A 27,553-nucleotide genomic window follows, 5' to 3' on the forward strand; every position below is an offset into this window, starting at 1 on the left:
AATTATTTTTAGGGGAAAAAGAAAGTTTAAAAATTTGAATTTGGCAACTATTACAGGCAAAAAGAAAAAAAGCTATCTATCTAGTGTGGGAGAGAGAAGAGATATAAAATAACATAATATTGAGTATTATTATATGCAGCCTTTTAAAAACTTTTAGAGTTTTAATTTTGTACCTGACATTTCCTGAGAGTTTTCAAATGATTCTGGAGAATCCCCAAGCTGTTGGTTTGGTTGTGAAGTTGAAGCATTCCCACCTGAAAAAGGACAGAATGTATCTTTTTTATTAACATTTTTTAAATTTTAACATAACCAGCAAAAGTTACATGTCTAGAATGGAACATTCGTTGTTCCTGTAAAGGCAAAAAAATAAAATAAAATAATAACATTAAGAATTTTGTGTTCTATCTCAGGGGTGGGAAACTGGCAGTGCCTTGGCTGTGTAAGGACCACGCCCTCACTTAAAAGTGGCTTTTAGATAAATTTTTGAAAAGAATGAAAACAAAAAAAGATGTTTTCACAGCAGTGAAGTCGCTGCTACCACAACTCTGAATGCACCACCAGCATTCAAAAGTCACCAAAACATTGGCCAGAAAGCATAGGTACTGAGAAGTGGTCTGTGATACCCACCTGTACAGGAGCTTAAAGACTTAGCAGATTTATTTGTCATTTTGTTTACACAAGTGTAAAACAAAAATAAATTTTGTTTGGAACAGCTCTCTGGACAATTTCATCTTTTTTTTTTTAAGTGCAGCCTTGAAAAATATGCCTGGTAAAACTGTAGCATGAATGTGTTGATGGGTTATACACATTTCACAGCACGTAATCAGGGAATACAAACTAAAATAACTTAATGGTATTGTAAGTATGTAAAAAGTGTGTTAATTTTAGTATTTATATCCAAAGATAACAGTGCCAACAGTGCTAACAATACTAACAGTGCTAATGTTACTAACGTCCTATTCCAGTTCAAGAACAATGTGGATCTGTAAGGCGACTAACATTTGTTAAGGTTATAAAGTAAAATTCCCCTTTATTTCCAGACAAAGCCCTGGCATAGAATAAAGCAGCTGTTGTTGTTCCAGTTTGTGGGGTTAATTTGTTTTTCTTTTTCAGTTCCACTGTTCGTCCACCAGATGGTGCCATCTGGTTACTTCTGTCTTGGAGGGCTTGCCTACACATCTCAACTACCCACACCTGCAACGAATCTTTCATCACCTCAGCGGAGTATATGAGCAGCTGACTGTCATTTCCTCTTCGCCAGAGTGTTTGCCTGTTTTGGGTACTCTAGCCCCTCTGAGCTTTAGCCGAGTCAATCTTTGAGCTTTACTGGTGAATTCATGCTCTTACCTCTTCTTTTTTCTTGTGAATCTTCAGCAGGAAACCTTCAGATCCTCAGGGATTTTTCTAGTCCTTCCAGCCCTGGAAGAAGATCTCTCGAGACGCCAAGAGTTCCACAACTCACCTCTTTTGTGCTCCAACCTCAACAAGGTTTTTCAGTTGACAGTCTGCTTTGCTGCTCCTCTGGGCCACCTCAAACGAACCTGTCCGCCCTCCAACGACTCATCCACCTTCTACCAGCCAAGGCCTCCACAAACTGGAACCTCTGACCACCCTCCAACTCAGGGTGCTAGTTCAAGTAAGATCAGTGCATCAGTTTTCGGCATTTTTTCCCACCAACAGTGAACTTCATCACTCTCTCTCAGGGTCGGCTTTTGGGAAATAATATAGTCTAATCAGGGCTTACAGGCGCAGGAAACAATGACAGACGTTGAGGTTCATCACATTGCTAAGCAGAATCATCACTGGAAATCGTGTAGCACGGTAGGGAAGCTAGTATTTTTATGAATGTCTTGTAAGGAGATCATGTGGTCTGTTCATGCACTCTTTGTTATCTAAGAACCGTGCCAGAACTGAACCGCGCTGAGCCGTACTGATGAACTAGAACCATGTTAGCATGGTTTGTTTGTGTCTGGCGTGGTCCGGTTCAGTTGCGCGTGCCATTTACACTCAACAGTTATCTTGGTTACCATGCTCGGAACAATCTCGGCACGGTTTCAAAACTGTGGTTTAAATGGGGCTAATGAGTCTAGAGAATATGAAGACTGAAAAACTAGTTGGGCACACATGGCACAGTGACAGCACAACTTTGGCAGAACAGACACAACAGGCAGAGAGGGACTGGGAGTCCAAGCTGATCAGCCTGCCTTGGAAAGGGTTTCTAACGGGGTATTGCTAATTTACAAGCAGAAGTGGAACCAACCAGAGATGAGAGCCTGTTGCTTGTACGCATGACCTGTGAGAGGGCCTGAAAAAGCCTTCTACAGCTATGGCCAAAAACATTTGTTTTGTTTTTTAATGTTTGCAAACAAATGCTGATTTATTCTTAAGGTACATAGAACACATTCCTATAACTTTATTTTCAGATCCTCCACAGCAGTAATGGGGAAGTACCCATACCTTTTAAATGGTCGTGCTGCTGATGCAGCATCAATAAATTTCTCAAGCTGCTATTCAGGCTTGATATGCTGCAAGTAGAGACAGGAAAATAACAGAACCTCAATGCCTCAATGTCTGACTGCTACCCAGTCCTCTTCACACCATTGCCAATGCTTCCCCTAATGGTGGTGGGCCTAAAGGTGGTGAAGAGGAACCTGACCACCAGGTGCTCACCTTCGAACCCCAACCCTAGACCTCGCTTGTGGATAAGGTCCCAGATCTGCCGTACCAGGTAAAATCCCACAACTGAATTCTGTAGTCCTGATAAGGGCTTCCATCTACCTTTTCCACTTTTTTTGTATATTGGAATAGTGTGCCATCCCCTCCTGATGAAAATGGATACTGTAAGTCTAGAGGGTCTGAACCCCGTTCACACCATAATTTCAACAGCAATGTTCTTGGGGGTTTGATTGGCTAATTAACTACTCATTATTATGGGTAAAGTAATTTTGGTCATCCCTGAAAACCTGGTCCAAGTCTTCCGTTCATCCTCCAGCTGAACAGCATCCATTTCACACCGTTACTAACAATTGTCGAAGTGGTATTACAATGTTTAGAGCAATTGGCGTAATTGTCTCACAATGACTTAATGTATTATTATTCTGTAGTACAAACTACCCTGTTGGTCAATGGGTGGAGGAATGTGACGAAAACATTTAAACATTGTGTGCACTTGGATTAAGGATTTAAGCCTTTCTTAGGTATGTCTTTTTATATCCATTTAAACGCTCTTCTTGTGTGGTTATGGTTTACCAGTGTGAGCATGGATTAGACTGTGATAATGAATGTAAATAAGGACATTGAGCTATGATTATTGTTTTATATAAAGTGATATTGAACATCTGAGTGGACTAAGGCCCAATCCCAACACACCCCCAGCCCTATCCATAAATCTTGCATGCTCCCATAAGCGTAGTGGTATTGCAATTCCTCTTTGCGTTTATGGCTTGTGGATATAACAAGGGATTGTGGTTATGGCCCTTAAAAAAGAGAAAAGGGCCAGAGACAATTCAAAGGAAAACACAGAAGACAAAGATTTTACGGGCAACTGAGTGTTTTTGTTTTTATACTTTTGGAAGCCAAACAAAGCCGTTGGCGTCAGCATTCTGAGTTCACCTGTTTCTCCCGGAATCGGAGGCTAGGTTAGGCAGTGTTTTGGAGCTATGACAGGAGCAGCATGAAATCAGTAGGAGAACATCGGCAAAGATACAGTATCACCAGAAATGGAAAGAGGCCCCCTATGGAGCTTAGGAACCACAGCAGCAGATTGGAGTAGGTGGCAGCGTACAAAACGCACCACAGCGGGGAGAGAAGAAAGCAGTGTGCCCAGTTCTAGCTCAGGAAGAGAGCGGAGAAGCACAGCAGAAGATTGAATGCTAAAGGCGGGGGAGCGAGGGCTGACCGACCGGGTGCAGGATGGCAGTAAAACCGCCAAAGAGAAAGACCAAGGAGAGACTAAAGCTGGCTGGAGTTGGAGACAACCCCACAGTGGAGGAAAGAAGTCATCAGCTGGTCAGTGCAGCAGGTAGGAGACGAAACAGTCCTTCTAGGGCAAAATTAAGACAGCTGTTTTAAAATCCACCTGAAAATCATTTAAGAGTATTCCCCACTCATCACTTTTAAAGACCAATCATACCAGATATAGGAAAAGGATAGTTAACGGAGCTCAAACACTTAAAGGAATAGTACACCCAAAACATGATTAGCCTTCATTTTCTACTCACCCCCATGCTGAACAACATTCTGGAGTACTTTTTTGATATCTCAAATGCATCTGGAGATCTGGGAGGCTTCTTGCTGTCTGCTGACATTCAAATAATGGAGGTCTATGGCGCCCGAAGCAGAAAGGTCCATAAAAGTCCACAAAAAATGTGTCAATATTCCTCCATACTGCTCGTCCAATGTATTCCAAGTGTCCCGAGTGGGTAGCATCCAGAATTTACTCGAAACGAAGTCATTTAGAATGTTTTTAGAGCATAAACAGTAGTGTATAGGATTTCCTGAAAGTGCGCACATGCGCGTTCACGACGCTATGGAAGCCGGCAGACCAAACCAGCGCATTCAGCTCGGCAAAGAACTCATGCTCTTCCTCAACACTGAAGTCCTCAGACATTTTTCTTTCGTTGTTTCTTTCTTTGCACAGGTAAACAGCACATTTCTTCTTCTACGCTTGCATTATTGGCAGAGCAGACGTTGAATGCGCACTTTCATCTGGTTTGGTCTGCCGGCTTCCGTAGCGTCGTGAACTCGCATGTGCGCGCTTTCAGGAAATCCTATACACTACTGTTTATGCTCTAAAAACATTCTAAATGACTTCGTTTCGAGTAAATTCTGGATGCTACCCACTCAGGACACTTGGAATACATTGGACGAGCAGTATGGAGGAATATTGACACGTTTTTTTGTGGACTTTTAGGGACCTTTCTGTCTCAGGCACCATAGACCTCCATTATTTGAATGTCAGCAGACAGCAAGAAGCCTCCCAGATCTCCAGATGCATTTGAGATATCAAAAAAGTACTCCAGAGTGTTGTTCAGCATGGGGTGAGTAGAAAATGAAGGCTAATCATGTTTTGGGTGTACTATTCCTTTAACTCCCTTTTCACAATTTCCGGTTCAATGTTGTTGTTTTTTTCCTTTTAAAAAAAAGCTTTGTCTTGTTTTTTAAGGTGGCATATCCATGCATGTGCATATGTTAATACAGCTGCAGCCATTCAAAATGGCCCTTCCAAGTCAAATGCCAGCCGAATGGCAGCCAACTTCCCTCCAACTTCCAGCCACTGGAGTTGGAGCTCTTGCATTTTTTTTTTTACTCTGACTCCAACCTTTCACTGAATTACCGGATCTGACAGGGAGATGACACTTCTCTTTAGATCTTAATGTCCTCAAACCATGACAGAAAGAATATTTTAGTACAAAGATTGAAGTTTAAAAACGAATTGTAGGGTACCTGCCAAGGGAAATTTTGAATGGCTACTACCATTGGTCTGGTTGTAAAAAGAAAGAAGGCGGATGGTGGATTTTTTTTTCTTTTTTCTAATAGTTACAGAAGCATACATAGCCTAATAATATTCTCTATGAGCCTAAAGCAATATGCATGGTATGGTTGTTACATGCCAGGTACGCCGGTCATTGACCTTGACCAAGGCACCTTACAGTAGAACTGAAAGGTGTCAGTCACTGGACTGGTGTGGCTATCACTGCCCTCAGATAGTTAGCCACAAATGCAGAGGACAAATTTCCCACTAGGATCAGCTTCATAGTGATGGCAGTTTTGATTTAATTTATTTCACTCAGGCTACTCATGAGCCCTCAGCCCGCCAATTTAGATGGATATAGTGATGGATAATGGCATTAGCAACTGCATTAGAATTTCTATGAAAAATCTAATCTAATTGCTAAGCACATATTTGTAATGCTGTTACGTTACTTGCAATCTAATGCATTGTTCTTTTTGGAGGATTTTTTTACCACACTAGTGGGAGAGACATGCAGCAAAGGAACACAAGCCATATTCGAACCCATGTGGGCCACATCAAGGACTAAGGCCTGTGTACACTTGATTAATTGAAGTGTTCTCTGCTGTGGCAAGTTTTACTGCAGGGGGGAGCAGGGAGCTGAGATAGACATACGTGACGCTGATGGCTGTGGAGCTGTAATCTTGGCAGCTGTTCAGCATGCCTTAAGAACAAACTGAATAGAGAGACAATGGTGCAGAGCTACTGATTCAGTGACAGAGTTCCTAAAGAAGCACTCACTCAAGTCAAAGGTTAAATGTTCCTGTGAATTACTAATTATATGTGGTAACAAATACATCAGGTGGATGCAGCCGTAATCTAAAGAAGCTCCTCACATCATTTAAACACTGACCAACAAATGGCTGTCATCATAAATGCATTTTTTTTACTTTCTCAGCTTTGTACTGATTTCATTAATTAGTTTGAAAAACATTATTTTCCAGCTTCAAATAGGGAGTTATACATTATCAACTTGCACTTATCCCACCCTACATCCCTGAATGGTGCAGATTAGCATTTTCAGATATGTTGTCCTTTTAATTAATTAATGAAATCATTAATTAATAACATTTTAGAGTTTTTATATTTTTTCATAGTAATTTCATTATAAGAGGAAGGTTGAATTCTTTTTTTTGAAAGAGAAAATTACTAACCGTTGACTAGAAACTATGCAAACATTACAAGCTAATGATGGAAATATATAAGTATATTCATTTCATAAAAACAATGAGTATATTACTAATAAAATTGACAAGAGTTAATACAAGTATATATTGATATCCAAAAAAACATTAAAAAAAAAACAAAAACCTCTCAAAACGAAGGTTACAAAACAGAAATAGAAGACCTTCAGATAATGAAAGCAACATAATCTATGATTCTTTCTTTGGATTCTTTTAGGTAAGGAAATCTAAGTTTTATTATACCTGATGATCCCTTTTAAACTCCTAAAATCACATCTTCCTTATATTGTACTGTATTTCGAAATGGATTAAGACTTTCTACCTATAATGTTGCTTTGTAAATGTATCATTCAGGTGTTAAAGTGTTATGTTTAACACTTAAGACTTCAAATACGAAAAATATACGAGACTGAGTGCACCATGTGCAAAGCTGGCACACATGCTTCTGTGTCTAATAAAGGTGCTGGAGATCTCAAAGCTCACACTGACACTAAAAAAACAACAAAAAAAGCTGTGCATGATGAGAGCTCCACTGCAAAGTTGACTGAGTACTTTGTTAGACCTGGGAAAACAGAGAATGCTGTAAAGAGGTAATTTGTTGAATCTGTATTTTCTAATACAGAAAAGGTCATATTTAGCACATTATTTGATTTTATGTGGTAATTTACAATTTAGGTATAAGAAAGCATGTTCAATAACCCCTGAGAAGCCTGTCTGAATGCATCTCAAGGCTGGGCATAGTGTCCTTTTTGGAAATAAAAATATGGCCACCCTATATTGTTATAACCCCCCCGACTCCCCAGAAATAAAAGATTACTGATAAAAACTGAAATGCTGACATCATTAGCTGTTTGATTTTTTTTCTATTTATCAAAGTATTTGTTTTCAAATTTATTTTTGTTATTAGTGTGAGAACCACCAACACCCAAACTACCAGTGTAACACATTTAATTTCCTAGTTTAAATAGGACAATCAAAAGCCCTTTTTCACCTGCTAGTCTGTCTATCTTTATAGATTAGGTCATCTATGTTGTGGTTATTAGACATAGATTTCAGGCTAAGCAATTCGGTGCTCCTAGTTTGAAATCTCTCAAGGTAAAGGCCTAAATATAGACCACATCCTTCGGGGATTTTGATGTTAAAATTAGTTTTAACTGTAAAATCAATAACAGCAATAAAATATTTTTTTTCTAGAGCATACAGTAGTTACATTTAGCTTTAGAGATATCAAGGTTTACATAATTTTTTAATGTGTAAAGTGTATTTTACCAGCCATGTGGAGAAAGGTCTCGTTATATAGATCCGAGGCATTTCCACCTGACAAAGAAAAAGACAATTTTTTAGTAGTAATATCACCATGTAAATATCCTAATCACTATTTATAAAATATTTTTTAAGATAGAATCTGAGGTAGCAAGATATTTAAACCCTTGATGCCCCTTTTTTGCAAATATGCAACAAACCCTGTGTGTACACAGGCAAGATACTATGTTCCTTCCCCCAGTACCAGTTATTGCATACTCAGTGTGTACCTACATACCTTTAGCAAGATATTGTTAATTCCAATCGCTGTATGTCATTAAACACAATAAATGTTGTCACAAATTCTATAATACACCTACATTTTTAATTATTTTTAGGGGAAAAAGAAAGTTTAAAAATTTGAATTTGGCAACTATTACAGGCAAAAACAAAAAAAGCTATCTATCTAGTGTGGGAGAGACAAGAGATATAAAATAACATAATATTGAGTATTATTATATACGAGACTGATCTCACATAAAATACTAAAGCACTGATCAGTACTATAATAATGAAAAGTCTGAAGTGTCTTGCTGTTCTCTGCCTACCACAGAGCACCTGTATATCTCTTTTTAGAAAGGGTTATTTTTTTCTTGTTTGTGAAACCTTGCATTAGAAAATGGATAATATTAGCACGACCATCCATTCATTGGCCATATCTATTTAACCTTGTTTTTTTAAACTATGTTACAACATTTCCACCTTTTTTCAGTATTGACATTTTACCTCAGCTTCCTCTGGTAATGGCCCACAGACAATAAAAGGAAAATTAGATAAAGATATTAAGAGAAACATAGAAAAACCTGAGGATGATATTTTCTACTTTCTTCAGTAAGTGATGTAAAAGCAACCCCAATTTGCTTTAATGGCTGAAAAAATGACTTTCAAATATGCACCTTAAACTTTATGCACACAACTACTGTTAAAATTAATTGGTCAATTGAACAAATAAGACTGTTATGAGTAATCCCTTGCCACACCCTCCCCTCACTCAAGTAATAAGCTCTTGCATCTTGCCGATTTTTTAATAATCCTTCAGACATAGTGATAAAATATTAGTTTAAATAAGGCATTGTAGTTCACCTCTATACATTTTTTTTGCTTACCTGTAAGGAGGAGCAGAGTAAAGAAAGCTGCTAGCGTCATCCCTGTGAGGTCAGTGAACTTCTGTCCGTTATGTTCAGAGGTTTGCAGCTGGTCTTAGTCACTGCACTGCCTGTAAGGGAGGGAGGGTGGGGACAGTACAACAATATGTTCTCCCCCATTAAACAGGACATGTATGTTGTAATATAAGGTCAGAATTTTTATGTTCGTCTTACCAAAACATTATTTCAGAGGTATTAAAAAGATAAAATGAATATTAATAATTTGGTGCTGTATTTTTTTTTATATATTTTCTAAGTTCCTTCCATAAACCAGGGAAAGGGAAATTATGCTTCGCTGAAATTTTCCGGTCTTGTTGATTCTTTCAAAACCAATACATGTATTCAACACATCTACCGTGTATGAGATAAAAGAAATGGAAAACCACATTAATATATACTCCAGGGATCAAAATAAACTCAAAATAAATATTCTATTCCTCTATACAAATAAGTAACATGACTAACTTTTTTTTTTTTGTGGTTGCAATGAATGAAAGAGCTCTCAAAAACCACAAACGTCCCGCTCAGGTTTTTTAAAACAGGATGTGGAAAAATAAAGCTTTTAGCTGATCACAAGTGGTTCTTTTAGCAGAGGAACTTATCCTAGGGACTCCATCATCTTCATCAATAGTGGTTGAACTGGACTACCTCATGAGAATCAGAGAGAATGCAGAGAGTGTCCAAGGCAGCAATCAAAGTAAAGGGGTTGGGGGAATTTTTGATGTTCTAAAATGTTTTATGTAATTTTACTGATGTTTTCTTTGATAAACATTATGTTACACATTTGCCACCAAGATTTAACATCTTAATAATCTACAAAGTAAAATAAAACAACTGTTTATCAATAGAGATTATTTTATACAACAATCATAGAAGCAGTGGGCCAGGGTATCAAAAGCAAGTAATGAAACAGCAATTCAAACAACACAATTCATTTAGAGATAAAGACAGCATGCTGAACTATAATCTAAAACCTAATCAGACTGAAATAAAAGTATAAAGCAAAAAGGACAACATTTTAGAGCCAAAAAGCTGAACCTAATAAGAGGTTTGAGAAAAATTATTTTTTTTTCATTTGCTTTTAATATGCTGATGATTTGCTTTTAAATTTAAAGATTGTAGAAACTGGAGGTGTTGGGTAAGAGAATTTCAGAGGGGTATACCACATTGACTAAAAGAGCCAAACGTTGATCTAAAGTTAATTCTTGCTATTTACTGATATTAAAACAATCACAAGTATTTTGAAAAGAATTAGCATTTTAACTGAAAGCTAGGGAAGAGATTTTCAAGTATTTTCTTATACACTTAACATTTTGTTTCTGGTTAAAAGTCTTGCTGCAGCATTTTTTATCAGCTGAGGTTTACTGAGAAACTGTTTTAATATTCCAGCAAGTGCACTATAGTTGTCGTGTTGTGCAATAATTATATATTCAACCCCCCTCCTCCTCACTTCAATGTCATACTTGAAATAACTAATCCATTGATTGTACAAAAACCCTTATATAAATATAACATAAATATGTAAAGTAAAATAATACATTTGGATTTGACATTTTACTGCCCAGTTTAGCAAATGTCACCTCAAGAGCTTCTAAAAGGGATCACTGAAATCAGCCCAGTAAGGTCATTTAAGTCCCTTTTCATCGGTTACCATTTGCATGTTTCCAAGCGATACAAGGCTCTGTCTATATAAGACTCAAACTCACTGCGGATCCAGACATTTGAATTGAGAAAGCTTCCTGGAGAGGTGGCGAAACGTCTTCAAATCTTGGAAACCAAGTCCAGTGGATATTTTTACGGAGTCCCTTTTCTGAATTTGTCCTCTTTATTTATTTATTTAGTGAAACTTTTTTTTTTAATAAATAGGTTAGTCTATTACTAAAAATGTCCTTGTGTGTTATACAAGAAAATGACACAATAACAAATTTATAGTAGATTTTTTTATTTTATGTTTGCTCCATTGATATGAGAGATGTACTTACATATTTCAATAAGAGGTCTGGCATTGCAGCCTGCCAAGAATTGTTCAGCCTCCTTTGCCACACCATGGGATCCTTTCTAGATTTGCCACTGCCAAGATCTACTAAGGACCTGAGCTCAAGATGAGCAGCAGTTTTGGTTACTCTAGCCAAGCTGAGTTTAGCTGAGTATAACTGAGTCTTTGTTTCACTGAGCCTAACCTTGTTTTTGTCTTTGCCTTTTCAGCAGGAAGTCATCCTGCAAGCTGGATGTTTGGTTTCTCAGGGTCCAACCAAGTCTAAACCTGTCCGTCCTCCAACGAGTCTCTACCTCTGAATAAACCCACACCGACTCCAACTCTTCCGATTCTGGGAAGAAAGTTTTCTCCACTAATGTGAGTCCCGTTTTCTCTGTCTCTCTAAGTCATCGTTCAAAGTCCCCAAGGATCCTGAACTAACCACTGATACTTCCCTTCCTTCTTCCAGTTCCGGTTCACCAATACACTGAGCTTTCTGAATCCTACCCCCGCTGATCTTATCAATAAACCTGTTAACACTTTTACCTTGGTTCTCTGAGTGATTTACTGCATGTGGGTCAGATCCCTTTAAGAAAATCATGACGCTATTAGAGAACTTGCGAGAACTTCGGCGGATGGTCACAAGAACTTCTTCGGCGGTGCCGGCTGGAGTGTTTGTTTTCCAAAACAAGATGTCTGAGGCATCGTACAAGTGGTTGTACTTCTGAACCTCCTCAATCAACCTTTGTCCATTGTTGTTATTACTCCTCAGTTTTTAAAAATGGCGCGCCCCTGCACCGAATCAAGAAGAACGACCACACAGACAGCCAGAAAGGCATACCAAGGACCAATCACAGCTACATGAACTTAGTAATTTAGTGAATGGATTTTTTGACTTAACCATTATAATGTACTGATTCTAGTAATTTATTTCACTCTAAAGAACTGTCCCAATCGCAACTGCCTGTGATTCGCTATTCTGTGTCATAGGACGTTACATCAACTGCTAGCATGGGGGCGTAACTACTCCGCAAAAAAGTTATCCCCAAAATGATTGTTTCTACTATTCAGAGTAATACAAGTGTTAAAGCGATCACATATTATTTTTCTATATCTCTCCAGAAGCAGGATACCACATTATAGCAATAGTTGACAAAAACAGGATGGCTGATAAGATGTAAATAAAAGCAAACACATTGTTGATTTTTTGAGCCACTCTGGTCCAGTAGTAAGGTTTCTTATCTTCATGTCCATTGCAGAGGAGATTTCTTTTTTTCTTGCTCTCTCTGAGCTCATCTGATATGTCCTCCATTGCGAGGGGCACCTCCATATGTTTGGTTGTGCTTTCCTGTTGATGGTTCAGTACACAGATTTTAATGAATATATAAATCTTTACATTTATGCCTTTAAAAACAAAAATTTCTCACCTGTTTGTTCAAAGACGGCATTTCATTGAATGACATTTTTTTAACTGATTCTACATGGCTCTGTTTCTTTAGCCCTGAAACAGTAAATAAAAGCTTGCTTCATAAGATAGATGAATTTGAGATCCTGATTTTTGTAGATAGTTCATTCTTACCTGTGAAACAGCTTTGGACTATTTTCAGTTTTTCCTCTTGATTATCATGTGTTTCATTGTCCTGTTGTGCATCTTTATCAGTTAGATAAATCACCAAAATAGTCTTTAAGAGACTTATTAGCATGAGAGTGAAAATCCCAATGCAGTAAGCCACTTATGAAAAAAAGAAGATTAATTAGTAGAAATGGTAAATATTGTTTGCAGGGGGTTATGATAAATGGGAACTAAAATCATCTTTACCTGTTAGGGGGATCCTGTCTGATGAACAGGGAAGAATGTCATTTAGGATGAGCTGCATCACTGTGACTGACAGCAGAATAGTGATTTTAAAGGCAACCTTTTCACCACTGGTGTCTGACATCAAGAGGGAGCCAAAGTCCAGACACAAAAAAAAGAAAACAGGCAGCAAGAAGTTTGCAATATAGAGGACAGATCTCCTCTTCATGTTTATCTGTGAAACAAGGTATCAGTGTGATTATCATGCGCTGCAAAAAATTAGATCTAATTAAGTAATTTTTTCTTAAAATAAGTGCATTTTTCCTTGAATTGAGGAGATAAGTGAGACAATTTGCCAATGGAACAAGACAATTTACATGTAAAATAAGAAAAAAAAACAGCATTGTCTTATTTGAAGTGCATATTATCTAATTATCTTATTCTAAGAATAAAAATACTAATTCAGGTAAATCATATTATTTATCTGCTCAAATAAAGGGTAAATACACTTAATTTAAGAAATATTGACTTATTTTCTAGATTGTTTTTGCAGTGTGATCTGACCCAAGTGCAAAATAAACACATTGTAAAACAAATCTAAATATTTTCTTAACATTTCAGAATATCAGACTAATATAAAGTTGAATTTCAGCAGTTGGAATTTGGAGGGAAGTTGGCTGGAAAGCAGAGGCCATTTGGCTGGCTTTTAGCCTGAAGGGGAACTAACCGCTACCACTCTATATTTGGAAATATTAAAGGTGTTTTAAAGGTAATTTGCGACTCATTGCTTAGGATAATAATACAAAAATCAAGTTAACTGTTGCTTTAGTACAAAAGCCCTTTTTCAAATCAAGGGCATAAATGGCAGTGGGGGGTTAAAGTTGAATGGCCTGGCAATGATTAAAAAAAGAAAGAATAGCAGGAACCCTTTTTTAAACTTCAAAGTGGATTTCTGTCATAAGGTGAAATATTGTGTACTTTACCTCTGTAAATTAAAATGAATTCATTCCAAAGTAACAAACTCATTAAACACATTTAGTCCTATAAAACACCACATTACATACAGTATGATCACTGCAGCCAGCCTAATTTTACTAATAGAAAAAAAAAATATTGCCCACTAAACTGGGACAGCGTGAACCCTTAATACATAGTAGGAAGTTAAAGGGAAGCCTATCTCCTCTTTAATATTCTATATGCAGATCTTAAACCTAAAGCTCTTGAGCCATTCAGATATTTACTGAATAAAACAGTATACTTGTTTAAGGATGACAGGAATGAAGATTAGAATTCAAGAAATGTTGGTTCCTCCTTTTGCAGCTCTTCAGTTCTGTACTGGCCATCTTCTGCCCTCCTTCACCAATCACTCCTAAACAAAGTGACACCTGCCCTCCATGCACCTTTTAATGTCACTAAGGCTGTGGTCAAAGGGGAACGCCATTTTTTTTTTTCATTGAGCCCTTGATTTTACGTTATTACATAATGTTCTAGTCACCCATATGAGTTTTGTGTCAGTTGGAGCCGTTCTGAAGATATTTTGTTAGGTTATATCCAAGTAATGTCTTCCTATGGGCAACGACTTGAAGGCACAGACTAAACTGTTCATAATTTATTCTTTATGGTACACCAGCATTCATAACATGTAGGGCAATCACTGTCCCCCAGACATCTGCAGTTATATTTTTATATTTAGATTTTTTTAAAACAAAGCCAAGTGTGTATGACGTCATCCGCGCATGCCGGCTGCCGTTCATTCATCCTGTCCGCTAAACTGCTGCTTACTTACATGCTGCTTTTACTTACATGCCTGGAAGATGTCTAGTGCAACTACCACAGATGATCTCGCTCTTGAAATGGAATTGAACGGTTCAGATTAGCTAGCCGAATGAATAGAAGGGGTAGAGCGTAGCCGTCTGTGGCCCGGGCTGCCTGTCACAACTCCAGTCCAGCGCGTGAATGACGTCATACACACATCCATGGTTAGAAAGGTTAAAAAGAGATAAAGCGTTGCAGTTAAAAAGATAAATATTGATTTAAAAGCTGGTTATTGATATAAATACTGCTTTAAAAAGACTGAGAAGTCCATTTATGTTAAGAATACAAGTTCTTAATGTATAATTGTGTAAACATAATACTTAAGTGTGTAAACTGTCATTTACAATGATTTGGTTATGACAATGCAGAGAATCAGAGTAAGAGTAGTAGATGAACATAGTATTAGTGGAAGTATGTTTCTACACCATGTGTGTAAATTGGTTTAATTTTTCTGCTGGATCAGGAATCAATCTGCATCAATTCTTAATCTCAATAGTTCAGTAGTGAGCCAAACGACAGGAAACGGAGAACAGGATCTGCTCCACGAGGATTACAGACATCTACCCACTTCTCTAATACATATAAGCGCGCTCAATACAAACAAAAACCTACCCGGGTAGAAGGAGTGTATGTGAACAGACAGAAAAGGACACTTTTATTTGAACTTTTTCTTTTTTTTTTTAGTTTATCAAAATGCTCTATTTTGTTTGGGGTTTTTTTCTAAATCTTTGTATTAACAAAAAATAATAGTAATACCTGTTGAGTGCAATAAATGATCATTGTTCAACTTTCTGAACATAGAGAGTGTGTTTTCTTCCTAACATTGAGGATAAAAGTGCTACAAAATACACAATTATCAGTTATTCCATTTTGCTCATTTGGTTAGCTGACCAAGAAGTTAACTATTCATGACTCTCATGTTCCTAGAATTGATAGCACAACTCTGTTCCCAGAGTCTCCATGAAATATGCAAACGTCAATCACACTATATTACACATTTGCTTAGTTGGCCAAGAAGCCTAGCTCTACAAGCCAGACATGACCAGAGCCTTTTAAGTTATCCCTATCCACCTTGATTTCTGTTGTTTCCTGGACCTTTTCTGCAAGGTGCTTACTACTTTACACGATGTGTCACATGCAGTTCTACTGATTAGTTTCTTTCTTTCCATTTTGTCATTTTGTGTCTGGCTCAGTTGATTTTTTTTTTTTACTTCCTGTTTTATTTTGGTTCACTAATTTCTGTTTTAATCTCAGACTACTTCACTTCCTGGGATTCCCCTTTAATCAGCCTTCCTGATACTGTTCACCTGTGTCTTGTTGCAAGTTGCCTCACCTATTCAAACCTCTTCCTCTTCCAGTTCGTCTTTGTGACTTGTGTCAAGCGTCCCAGCCTTTGTTCTACATTGCCTAGCAGTTAAGCTAGTTGATCTATTTGTTTTTTTGACCAGTCTTTGTTTTTTTAGATTCTTGTCAGTTGCTCCAGTCATTGTGCTGTGGCGCATTAAATAATTTTTTTGACTTAATTTCCCTGAGTTGAGTCCTGCAATTGAGTCCTCTTTGGTTGCCTCTGACAGTATGGCTTACCTTCAGCTGTCGGAGTTGCCCAAAATCTATGACTGTCAGAAGCAGTGTGTTGAATCCTCAGTAACAACTACAAGCTCCCTTATATTTTCCACCATCTTGACAATTTCCTGACAGTAACCACCCTATTCTCACATCTCACATCGCCCACATCCACCCATGTTCTAACCCTGTCTAAATATTTGGGGATTCTACGTGGGCTCCAACCAGACCTTCAGATCACCTAGATGACATCACCTCTAGTTCTTCAATTCCTTTAACTCCTTACCTCAATATACCTTTAAACTTTGAGGTGTGGTCCTTGTCAAATTATTTTCATTGGCCAACTTATGTTAAGGAATACCAAACAACACCTCTGACTACCAAACCATCTACGTATACCCAGTTTATCTAACGTTCACAGTCTGTTATATTCTTTCACAAAATATCCAATGAAATACTTTACAAACAAAAATTTGAAAATATTCACAGAGTATGAATAGTAATGAAGGGCACTATTAATAAAATTGTCAAGTGATGGGTCAGTCAAAAGCCCAATTTACAAGTAATCCTGAGAGGCGCTGCAAATGTTCTCAGGGTTATTCATTTATTTTGCAGATCTCCATAGTATAGCAATGATTAACAGTTGTAGCTATATACTTACAGTGTAGATAATCATTGTTTGGTTGAAGCCAAAATGGCTGACTGTTTTGTTTGTGACTGTCATGCTGATAAACAGCCATTCAGACTGCATCTGCATGGCTTCACGTGACCACTCTGTCACCTCTGTGTCGTTGGTGTTGTAGTATAACATTATTTCTTCATCTACACAATTAAAAAGAAAAGTGTGTTACATTTTTAGCTGATAAATATAGTTTTAAGAGCGCATTTCTGATCAGATTCAAGCGTTATAACCGTCTCAAGATGTAGGAACAAAGTGGAGGCTTACCAGGGTGCATTATTGACTTGAAGGAGATGTTACAGCTCTGAATGTCAAAGGGGAATCTATACACCTGCATTCTGCAGGTGCTGATGACCACCTGGTCATTTCTATATTCAACCCAACCGTGACTTCTGATGTTGAGATAAGGACTCGGAGAGGCTTTGTCCTGCTCTGTCCTGTATAAGTCACACAAGAAACACATTTTATGATTTACAGTAATTCAGTAACACTATAACATGTCATACTTTGTTCATAGGAAAATAATTCTATAACTACTGGTGGGCCGTTATTGGCATTAACGTGCTGTGTTAATGACAGACTCTTATAGGGCGAAAAAATATTGCCGTTAATCTATGCCCTTAATCTATTCCCACAGTTGGGTTGGGAGCTGGGTCTATACTAATGATGACTTTCACCTTAATATTTTACCACGGATGTATGTCTGTTCTATCATGTTCTACTCACCCATATGAATTTTGTGTAATTTGGAGCTGTTCTGAAGATATACGGTTAGGCTATATCCAGGTAACGTCTTCCTATGGGTAATGACTTATAGGCACAAACTAAACTGTTCATAAATGATTCTTTATGGTATTCCAGCATCCTTAACATGTAGGTGAATTACTGTCCATCACTGATCCCGCTCTCGAAATGGAGTGGTGGGAGCCTGATTGTGGGGAGTGGCCTAGTGGTTAGGGCATTGCGCTTGGAATCTAGAGGTTCAAGCCCCACTCCCACAGATTGCCACTCTGGGTCTCTGAGTAAAGACACTTAACCCAACACGGCTCCTGAGGCACCGCACAACGGCAGCCCTTCTGCTCAACTCAGTTTTATTGGATCAGAACCTGTTTAGGTTTCCGGACCAACAAGCCCAGTTTCTCCATTGGAAATCCAAAGTGGTTAACCTTCGACTGAGTGAGTCTCTTCACATCCCTGAGCTTCATTTTCTTCTGAGTATGGTTAGTCTTGCTCTTAATCGATCCAAGCCTAGAGTGACATCGCTGCCAGACCAAGCCCTTCTCTGAGATTCGCCAAATGGCCCACATCTAGTCCCCTTTCCTCTATTGGGACTTTTAGAAGTATTATTTTTTTTGGTTCATTTATTGTACTTTAGTCAATAACATAATCTCTCTGTAAAAAAAATAGTTTTTTCAATTTTTAGGGAAACCTAAGCATTTCACCCAATTGCACTAAAACCGGTGGGAAAGGAAAACATTCACAATCGTCTTATGACCATGGACCACCATAATGGCAAGTATTTAGGAGTGAATGCCAGATCTATAAGATGTTCTATCACATATATTGTTAAAGGTCGATTTGAATTTATTAAAACTGAATTTAAACTTACATTTCTTCAATTGTCAGATCAGGAATCCACAAAAGTTGAGTGGGAACCAAGATGTGATCAAGCCCACAGAAATCTTCTGGATTCCACCAAATGTGTTCATTGTCCCATCTCTAGACAAGAAAACAAATTAAGAGAAAATTACAAAATGAGTAAGAAGAAAACTAATAAGAAGTGACAAGACTTTTAAAATATGCTTTTCAAAACACAGTCATGTAAAAAGTGTTTTTCCCTGTTACAGATTTTGATGTTTTTTGCCTGGTTACTCCTGAAGTGTTTCAGGCATTCAAACAAATGTTCATACATATGTTAGTAGCTATATAAGAAGATCTAAGTAATATCAATAACCAGTTTTCAAAGCACTATAATTAATTGCTGTGTAAAAAATCTATCTACACATCATGGCAATTTAAAAAACAATGTAATTACCCCCTAAACAGCCACAGATCCCACCAAAAAGATTTAATAGCTGGTAGTTCTGTTACCACTGTGAAGGCACAAAGCCAAAAAATTATACAGATGACATACCACTATCAGTGCATGGATGTGCCAAAATAATGGCAGACAAGCATGTTCTCAGCACAACACCGGACAGAGAGAGCACAACGCAGGGTAGATGCAATGGCCGAGTCTGCCATGCTTTGGAGCTCAGGCAGAAACACTGGGAGGTCAGAGAATGAGGCTAGGCAGAGAGTGCACTTAAAGGGCAGATTAGGTGGCTGACTATTTCTTCTTCTAATTTCTTTTTTCGTCTTCTTTTTTCATGTTTTTCAATTGTTTTGCTACTGAAAATAGGAACTTTGTACCTTAGGCAGCAAATCAGCCTTAAACCATATTTAACTGTCATACAATACTATGTTGCCTCTATAATAATTTGTTAGTGTTATGCAAAATTGGTGCATGACTCACAGAAAGTTCCAGTTTCCCAGAATTGATCAGGGTCAAGATGATTTTGGGCCAAACAATCCTTTTTGCTCAATTGATTTTTGCCTTGAAAACCTTCCTTGTTGTTTTGTTTTGTTGTCCATTCATTTTAATCGTTGAACAATGCACCTAACATAGACTGAGGCAATTAGGATATGCAATGTGTGGCAAAAAAAAAAAAATAATAAAAAACTCTCCAGGGTGGGCAAATACTTTGCTCCAGCACTGCAAATGGATTTTATACAACAGTGGGTTTGTGTTAGGTGCTGTATTTCTAGAAGCTAGCAGAACACTTACCAGATAAATCCAAATATATGAAATGAAAGACTGGTCAGTTTCTCTCTGTAAATAAACACATGCTGTTAAGTTAAATTTCCTTTCATCAGGCTGCCGAACTCTTTAATACGGTAATATCAAAAGAAACTGTTCAAAAAATATATTTTGTCAATGTACACCTCTGCACATAACCTGGTTGTGTTAATCAATTTTAACACTTAAACTGTAAGAAAACTGCAGGTGAAAATGCAGATAAATAAATCAAAGAAAACTCACCACATCAAGAATTGCATAGACTTTCACTTCAAGGAAGATCCATGATGAATGGTTGTGGTTTTTTACAGGGCGGCTTAAAGTGTAAATTTCACTGTTATTGGTCATGTTCAGGTATTTTAAGACAGCATTAAAGCTACATTCTGCCGGACCAGATACTGGGTTTCCTGAAATTAGATAAACATACAATGTAGGTGACAATGATGAGCCCTTGATCTCAAGAAGTACGACATAGTTGTGTTGAATAGTCCAGCCATGTCTGCTCATAATTGATTGTTATAGCCACATTATAGATTCACATTTATTTTATTAAAATGGTTACACTAAGGGATTGTGTCTCCTAAAATCCACTCTACTGTCTATATACAGGAGTAAAAATGATGTGCCAGAATCCAATTTTATCCTGTGCTAAGCACAATGTGAATTCCTTCAAAAAAGATTCCCACCTCGAATGTTTTCATATATCTCTATAGAAGTTTTATTTTTTGAGCTGTGCCTCAGGGTCTCAGCAGCCGCATCTGGGAAAGCTAAGAAACAAAGGAAATACAAAAAGTCAATTAAAGTTTAGAGTAAATAAGGGTTGTGGTCCCTCTGTAATTTAGCGGGCTAAGTCTACGTCTTCAACATAAAAATTGTGGTTGAAATTGTGGATGCGGTAGGAAGTGGATACGGCATAAAAGCTCTGTCAAATTTGTGTGCAAGTTGTAGTGACTTCCTGTGGTGGCCCTTGAAGGGAGCTGCTGAAAGGATTCACAGTAAATACATAATAAGAAAACACAGCACAATAAGATCTACTAAAATATCATTGTGTTTTAGAATGAAAATCAAGCCTAAGATTATTTTTACACTTTTAGAGGGTATATAATTGTAATATTAGCATGGGAATTATGTACATGGGTATTTATTTGTTTGTCATGTTTGATTCTCATATTATAATGTTGTTATGCCATAAGCCATGATATGCATTTTGGACATTTAGGATCAATGTCCAGGGTGGTAACTTGGAGCAATGGTGGAAAAAGATGCAATTTGCTCTGCTGCACCAACTCCCAAACTGCTGAATCACCTTCTCACACAAGAAACTCCAACAGCGACATTTGATCCTGTCCGCCACTGGTCTTAGGGACAAAGGTGTTACATCATAAACTCTCATTCTCTTTTGCATGGACTCCCTCTCCCAGAAGAGTCCAGTGGGGAGATCTATTGAATTGCAAATGAGGATATTCATTCTTAAACCCTTGCTCAAGCTAAGCCGGATTGCTGGTGATCCCAGAAGAAGATCTATACTGCAAAAACAATCTAGGAAGTAAAAAAATCTTAAATGTATTTACTCTTAATTTGAGAAGCTAAATAAAATTATTTACCAATGGAATTAGTATTTTTAACTCTTAAAATAGGACAGTTCAATAATATGCTCTTGAAATAAGACAATGCAAGTGTTCTTTCCTATTCTTAATGTAAATTGTTTATTTCCATTGGCAAGGTGGTCTTTACCTTAACTATTTCCTCAGGAACAGGCACAGAAGGTTAATAATATTTAACTTAAAGGTTACTGAGTAAGGAAATAATTTAAGAAACTATTTCAGCAGTTCTTGTTTTATTTACCTCCATGGATTTGAATTGTGAATTGATTTGAACGCATTCCAGTTGCTCTAAATTAGTTAAAAGCTAATTTGATCTTATTCCCAACTATTCAAAATAAATTTGGTTGTCAAACAAAATCGATGCTTAACTGTAATATAATTGCATATTTCTTTTTATGGTTTTCAACCATTTTTTGTCTTTTTTGTGTAAAGCTATTTTTATTGAGTTTCACTAGTATAGTCAATATTTTTAACTGAAATATCTTTGATATTGGATTTAAATAATTTTTTCAAAATTTGTGTATATTTTGAAATAACTTTGTTGTCATTTTTTCCCTATTTGATTTAAATTAAAATTACAATTTAATTTATAGTCCTAACACACAGCCAGTTGGGAATGTGTTCACAGAACAAAACATGACAGTCTGCAGGCTTTTTGGGTAAATAATGCATTCCCCTTCACACTCCACTGGGTTGTGCATTAAATATAAAATTATTGCGTGAATAACAGAGCACTGGTATAAAACATTGATATTTTTAGGAACGATAACATCACATTGAATGTTGAAGTCATATCGAGGAAAGTGTAGATGATGGCCTCAACATCAATGGACACTATTCTCAGGCAAGTCATTCTAATTAGTGGGTCACCTTTCTTCCTCTCATCATTAAATACACAGACATGCACAAGCTGTAATAAGATATCTCTGATATAGCAAACTCTGAATGCGGAACCCCTGATCACTTATTTCAGGTTCTAGTTGCATGTAAATAAGAAGGATGGCACTTCTTTATGCTATTATCTAAATCATCCTTTAACTTTGCCTTAATGTCAAGAAAAAAAACAACAACATTGGATAAAATAAAGCTATGCTTTGACAGCAATTGCAAGCAATATTAAAATCTAATTTTCAAAAAACAGAAAAAAAAATCTCTTTTAGGGAGCAAAGAAGATACTTCTTAAGAGTATGGCTGAACTATATTTACAGTGTCTCAATTAATTTAGATTTTCAGATGATTTTAATAATTAAAATTTCATAGGAAGCTAAACTTATCTCTATTACCTCAAGTTGCATATGCATGCATTTGCTAACCTTACCTGTAAAAAGAAGCAGAAGGAAGAAACCTAAAGGCATAATCGCTGTGAGATCAGTGAGCATCTCTGTCAACTCCGTCTGTGCACAGATGTTTTTATGTCACTGCCCTGCATGTATTGGATGATAGCCTAATAGCTAGGGTGGGCTAGACTGAATCATGGCACATAGGCATTTATGGTGGTAACACTAAAACAGGCTCTAATCAAAGGAGCAATAAAGGTTGAGGTCGACTGGATCACACAATGTTCAACAGGCTGAACAAAGATTTCACTGAAGCAGTCCGGCATCCAACAGTTACTGTAATAATGGTGACAGGCTTGGTCTGTTCCAAGGAGTGTGGTTCAAGGAACAGCTAAATACCTGCATACACTCCATAAGCTTCCAGGTAGCAAGGAAAATTTTATTTTCCCACCTGACTTCCTATTATCTCATTAATTATTCCACTTTTAATAATGCTTTTTGAATATAAAAAAAAAACTTGAACACAGAAGTGTCTTGGTGGACTGTAAACACCCACAAGGAGGCCGATTTCATTCCCAAACCGACAAATTATAAACATGACTCTAGAGCTGACTCAACCCACCAAGCTAAAATTTGTTGAAAAGACAATGTGAAGATGATGTTATTTATGACCCAACAACATCTACATTTGGTTGAAAAGTGAAGGGAGAAATCCAATAATTTTCAGATTGCTGAAAAGTCGCTGAAAACTGGGTTTGCAAGGTCTTTTCAATGTTATTGGACAAAAGTGGGAAAAATCAGACCGACCAAAGAAAGCTCAATTTTCAACAATGATTTTTGGACTAAATGAAGACTATGACAAACCAGCAAGACCTGGCCGGCCACACTGACCCACACAGTGTACGAGTACACAGCATATTAGTTTGGAACGCAGCGGGTACAGCCTGACTTCAAAGTTGCGACTAACATAATCAGCGGAAACAGATTAAAACCAGGCAGCTAACTATGGATAGGACAAAAAAAAAACATATATTTTTTGCAAAAAAAAAAAGGCAGCGGGTGTCACAGCAGCCAGTTGCTGTCATAAAACAGGGCAGATGGACCCAGTATTCAGGCAACACAGACAGTGGGAAAAGTTTAAAGTTTATTAGCAAAACAGAAACTGAACAGAAAACACGGAGCTGAGGATCTCTGCAGCGGCTGCGGGGGGAGGAGGGGCGCCACCCATCACTGACACTGGTTGAGGGAGAAAAACAGGTAAGTGACCTGGTTTAACAGTTCAGTCCATCTTCTCGGGGGAGGCAGGATCCAGCCGATGGACTGCCCAACAAGATGCGGCACAGAGGCACCCAGAGTGTCCCCGATTCAGCAGCCCCAGTGAACAGGCAGGAGTCCAGGCCAGGTCAGGCAAACAGCTCAAAACAGGACGGTTCTGAGATCCAGGAGTCCGCAACACGGTTCCGATCCAAATAGGAACAGACAGATCCAGGGTCCCAGGAATTCACAGAGCATTAAGGCAGGTTCAGGGTTCCATGAGTCCAGCATAGAGTTCAGACAGACATGCTCAGAAGGAGAAAGGCGGGCTCAGCAGTTGAGAGGTAGAAACATGACATAACACCAGGAAAACTGAGGAACTTTAAACTGATTCCCTCCACTGAGCCAAAACAGGAACAATGCACGCTCAGTGGATAAGAGCCAGGACTACAGAGCTTAAAACTACCTTCCCCCCATGAGGCTAACAATGGAACCAAACGATCCGCTTGTCGGGTTCAATTTGCATGTTTCCAAGCAATACAAGGCCTTGTTTTTGGTCCACTAAATTAAGCCTCAAATTCAATGTGAATCCAGACATTTTGAATTGAGAAAGCTTCCTGGATGGGAAGCGAAACGTCTTCAAACCTTGGGAAAAAAGTCCAGTGGATTGTTTATTAAACTTTTTAAAAATGACTATGACCTGGATGACTGAGAATCTTCACCAGCATGTATCTTCCTTCCTGCCTGAAAACCCAATATCATTTAAGTGTACATACTGCTTTTTATCCTTATTTCCTTTCTCTTTTTTCTTGTCTAGCTAATCTTGATATGACGAGGATTGGAAACTTAATGTCAACTACTTGGCAAACAGAGAAGATTTCCACTTTTAATGCTGATGACATACTGGCCATAAGCACTTACTGAAGTGCTGAGTGTATAACATGAAACCACTAATGAGCATTAGCTTGGCTAAAACCAGGATGTGGTAAAATGGGACTTTTAAATATGTTGTAATTTGATGTTCTATTCAATTCCCAGCCAGCTGGGAATTTATACTTCTGATACTTTAAGATGTTTATTGCCCTCCCTGGTAGGGGTGGTAAATATCTTATTTAATCAGATATTATTTTGGCTGTTATATACTGTTTATGAACACACACCCTACTAGCTGTGTGTTAGAGCAATAAATGAAAGAGGGATTCGAGCACTAATCATGGTCAAGTAGCTAATTCTGGACATGCATGGAATAAATTCACCACAACTTCTGTTCAAAATATAAGAGTTTATTAACAAAAATCATTTAGCTCAAAGTCAAACATTTCAGTTTAAAACTCTTAACTTAAACGAGTGAAACTCAACTAAACTAAACTAACTACTATGTGCAAAGAGGAAGGGGAAACATGGCTGAATATCATATTACAGTTTAAGATGGATTTTGTGTTTAAAAACCAAAGTTTATCTGGAAGAATTTGGAATATGATCAAATTAGCTTTTCACTCATTTAGAGAAATGTGAATGTTTTCAGACCAATTGACAATGCAAATCCATGAGGTGAATAAAACATTATTTGGGCAAATAATGTTTTTATTAAATTATTTGCTTAATCAAGAACCAATAACCTTTGGTCAAATCATTCTTTACCCTCTTTGAAATAGCTAGCAGCGCATAGACATGAGGATTCCATTAAATTACTCTTGGGTATACTTGGTAATCGCAATGTAGTGAGCATATGAGGAACACATGAACACTAATGTTTTATCAGTGTTTAAGCCCTTAGTGAAATGAAGCTTGTTCAGACTTCAACAGCAGCTCAAAACATGTTTCTGTATAGCATAGCGTAGTATGCAGTCCATCCTGTCAGCTTTGTCTCTACTCATCAGTAAACACATGAAATGATCAATATCATTGAAAGACATATTGTTTGTTCTGTCCCTAATTGTGCCAGACCTGCAAACCCTTTTGTCCATTTCCATTGGCAGGCTTGAGTTTCATCCAGCTGCAGTTCGGCAGTCAGGGCAGGCTCTCTTTTGTCTCTGTGGCTCACAGCAGGGGTCCTCTTTGTCTCAGTGGCTCATCAAGGCAGAATTCTTATCCATTCTGGCTCTATAAGTTTTGAAACTCAAGTGAAATGTGTTGCAAAAGGTCTGTTTTGCAGCAGTTTGGTTCTGAAAGGTTCTGACCTATCCTTGATGATTCTGGAGATCTGGGTCCCCCTGGGCCTTGCATCTCCATCTTGCCAGAGATCCTTCCAAAGCGGACCCCAGCTTCATGGGCAAGAGAGCAGGAAAAGAGAAGGAATCTGGTTTTGTCTGTGGTTTTCTACTGTCCTCACCCAGAGGAGGCTGGTTGGTCATACCTCTGTGGGGGATCCTGTGGAGGTTTTCCTTGAAAAGGGGGTGGGGGTGGAGAGATCTTATTGCTGGTTATTCCTCAAACATTTATTTCCTTCACTGGTCATCATGTCAAGATAAAATATGAACAGTGGTTCCCAATGTCCAAAAACCACGATCTTGGCATATGGAACATGTCATGATTTTCTTAAGGGATCTGACCCATGTGCAGTAAACCACTCAGAGAAACCAGGGTAAAAGTTTAACAGGTTTATTGAGGAGATGAATGGGCTTGGATTCAGGAAATTCAGGGTACTGGTGTACCGGAACTGGAAGTGGGAAGGGAAGTATCAGAGGTTAGTTCAGGGTCCGTGGGAACTTTGAACAATGACTTTGGAGAAACAGAGAAAACGGGACTCACGTTAGTGGAGACAACTTTCTTCCCAGAATCCAGTCTTGTGTGGGTTAACCAGAGGGAGGAACTCGTTGGAGGGCGGACAGGTTTTGATTTGGTTTGTTCCTGAGGCACTATGGAGCTGACTGTCACTTGGAATCCAGGAGGTCTTGAACGGAACTTGTGGAGGTTAATCCCCTGCTCAGTGTGAGTCTCAAGCAATCCTTCCAGGGGAAGAAGGCCAAAAACATCAACATACTCTGGCTGCCTCCTACAGTTCAATACATGAATGTTAAGTTTATTTGCTTCTCTAAATCATCTTTTGGTGTGTTTTCGACATGGTTGTATATCTCCATGTGTGTTTGTGTTGTTCTCTAAAAGACTGGTGACATGTCTAGGTTGTACCCCTCCTGTCACCCATAGACTGCCGCAGATAGCCACCGGCTCTACTGTGACACTGACAGATAAGTGGGAGAAGATGGATGGAGGACTGCCAATCTGGATATAATTTTCAAAATGTAGTGAGAACATTTAAACAGTGTAGAATATCCTCCTGTTGTTATTTGTTATAACAATGCAAACCTCATTTTAACCCAGTTGAAAAACAGGACCACTATGTTAAGGTATCAGGCTCATTTGCACTAGCTTGTTGTTTTTTGTTGTTGTTTTTTTTTCAATCTTAGACGAGTTTCTTTGTCTTTTACAGCCAGATAGTCAGCTGGGTTCTACATTTAATCTATTGTGATCAACGGCAGAATGTTGACATACCAAACTCAGTTTACCTACCAATTAGTGCAACATTAACGACAGTCCTCTTTTTTTGCATGAAAAGCCTTAACATCAATGCTTTTGGGTCTGATCTTCACAAGGTCTGTGTGTCTTGAA

The 27,553-nt window shown here is 38.0% G+C and overlaps 2 protein-coding genes across 2 annotated transcripts in view; both read right to left on the reverse strand.

The window, feature by feature from the left end:
• LOC107089298 (5-hydroxytryptamine receptor 3A-like) overlaps nt 1-8,013 on the reverse strand; it is a 24,622-nt gene extending 16,609 nt beyond the window's left edge. Inside the window, exon 1 of the mRNA XM_015382007.1 lies at nt 7,966-8,013. Coding sequence (XP_015237493.1) covers nt 7,966-7,972 — 7 coding nt within the window. The 5' untranslated portion in view covers nt 7,973-8,013. The remainder of the gene's footprint in view (nt 1-7,965) is intronic.
• Nucleotides 8,014-12,226: 4,213 nt separating this feature from the next.
• On the reverse strand, nt 12,227-26,298 carry LOC107088925 (5-hydroxytryptamine receptor 3A-like). Its single transcript, XM_015381395.1, has 12 exons — nt 26,277-26,298; nt 26,125-26,208; nt 20,496-20,576; nt 20,053-20,216; nt 19,798-19,842; nt 18,580-18,689; nt 17,238-17,407; nt 16,953-17,113; nt 12,938-13,148; nt 12,698-12,850; nt 12,546-12,619; nt 12,227-12,466 (listed from the first exon to the last, which is right to left on the reverse strand). The coding sequence occupies exons 1-12, from the start codon at nt 26,296-26,298 to the stop codon at nt 12,227-12,229; spliced, it is 1,515 nt and encodes a 504-aa protein (XP_015236881.1).
• Nucleotides 26,299-27,553: the final 1,255 nt, after the last annotated feature.

Source organism: Cyprinodon variegatus, unplaced genomic scaffold (genome assembly GCF_000732505.1).
Source record: "Cyprinodon variegatus isolate N-32 unplaced genomic scaffold, C_variegatus-1.0 Scaffold12, whole genome shotgun sequence".
Lineage (NCBI taxonomy): Eukaryota > Metazoa > Chordata > Actinopteri > Cyprinodontiformes > Cyprinodontidae > Cyprinodon > Cyprinodon variegatus.